The 1,076-nt window shown below is 42.8% G+C and overlaps 1 protein-coding gene across 1 annotated transcript; it reads right to left on the bottom strand.

Moving 5' to 3' along the window:
• Nucleotides 1–28: 28 nt before the first annotated feature.
• On the bottom strand, nt 29–992 carry LOC117104838 (the record flags this gene model as incomplete). Its single annotated transcript, XM_033245675.1, has 1 exon — nt 29–992. A coding segment is annotated over exon 1 (964 nt), but the record flags the coding sequence as incomplete, so codon positions are not given.
• Nucleotides 993–1,076: the final 84 nt, after the last annotated feature.

Here is a 1,076-nt window from a genome sequence, read left to right as displayed (position 1 = left end):
CCTCTCAACCAGCTAACTGCAGTCATACTGTCTGTCCAGATCCTTGAGTATGCTATGTTGAACCTTAAAGCATTCTTTACGGTAAGCATTAATCTTGACAACAGCAGAATTGCCTGAAGCTCTTTTCGTGGAATACTTGACTGCTTAAGTGGTGTTAGTCTGGCCCGTGCACACACAAACGACAGATAAGCCACAGTCATCTCAGGATGAGACCATCTCAGCCACACTCCAATTCCCATGGCATCTTCTGAGGCATCGCTCGCACCATGTAGAGATACTTCCGGCAAAGGTCTTACTCCTTTGAAAGGCTCTGGAATGAGGCATCTAGGAATTTCAATGTTAGTTGTTTTTTCAAGATCTTTATTGATCTCGTTCAATATAGCACAGAGCTCACATTTTTGGTTAAGTGGGGTATCCCAATCAAGGTTCAGCTGCCATAGTTTCTGTAGAAGAATCTTTGGTCGAACAAGAATACCAGAGAGCATTCCGAAGACATCATAGTAAGAGGCGGTTTGCTTTAAGATATTACGCTTGGTTGGGACAAGTCCATGCATCGGCTTTACTTCTTTGACCTTTAATGTGTCGTTCACAAGGTCCCACCTGGTTCCCAAAGCAGTGGCAGCACTTTTATCTTCTGATTTGTCACACAAATTCTGTACATTAGATTGCCATTTTCTTATAGCAAATTTTCCTTTATTCAGGGTCTCGGTAAGTTTAGACTTTATCTTGTAAGCCTCATTCGCATCAACAACCGATTCATTGAGGTCATCCATGTAAAACTGGTCAGCCACAATTCTTTTTAGCTGATCATCACCAGGTGCATGCTCAGATACTACATGTCTCAAGGTCACGATGGCAGCAGTCGGTGAAGGCTTATCTCCAAATGTAACAGTTGTCAACTCATACACTTGGATGGGATGACTAGGATTCTCTCGAAATACAAACCGATGAAAGCGAGCATCGTCTGGTCTGATTTTTATAGCTTGAAACATCTTGCTGATGTCGGCGATCATACCAACTTCATTTTCCCGGAACCGCAAGGCAACATTAAACAGGTCAGTATTTATGTTCTCACC

Source organism: Anneissia japonica, unplaced genomic scaffold (assembly GCF_011630105.1).
Source record: "Anneissia japonica isolate Jap-2015-1 unplaced genomic scaffold, ASM1163010v1 scaffold13585_len1071_cov106, whole genome shotgun sequence".
In the NCBI taxonomy this organism is placed as follows: Eukaryota; Metazoa; Echinodermata; class Crinoidea; order Comatulida; family Comatulidae; genus Anneissia; species Anneissia japonica.
The sequence above is the reverse complement of the archived record's forward strand: the minus strand, read 5'-3'. Positions and strand labels throughout refer to the sequence as shown.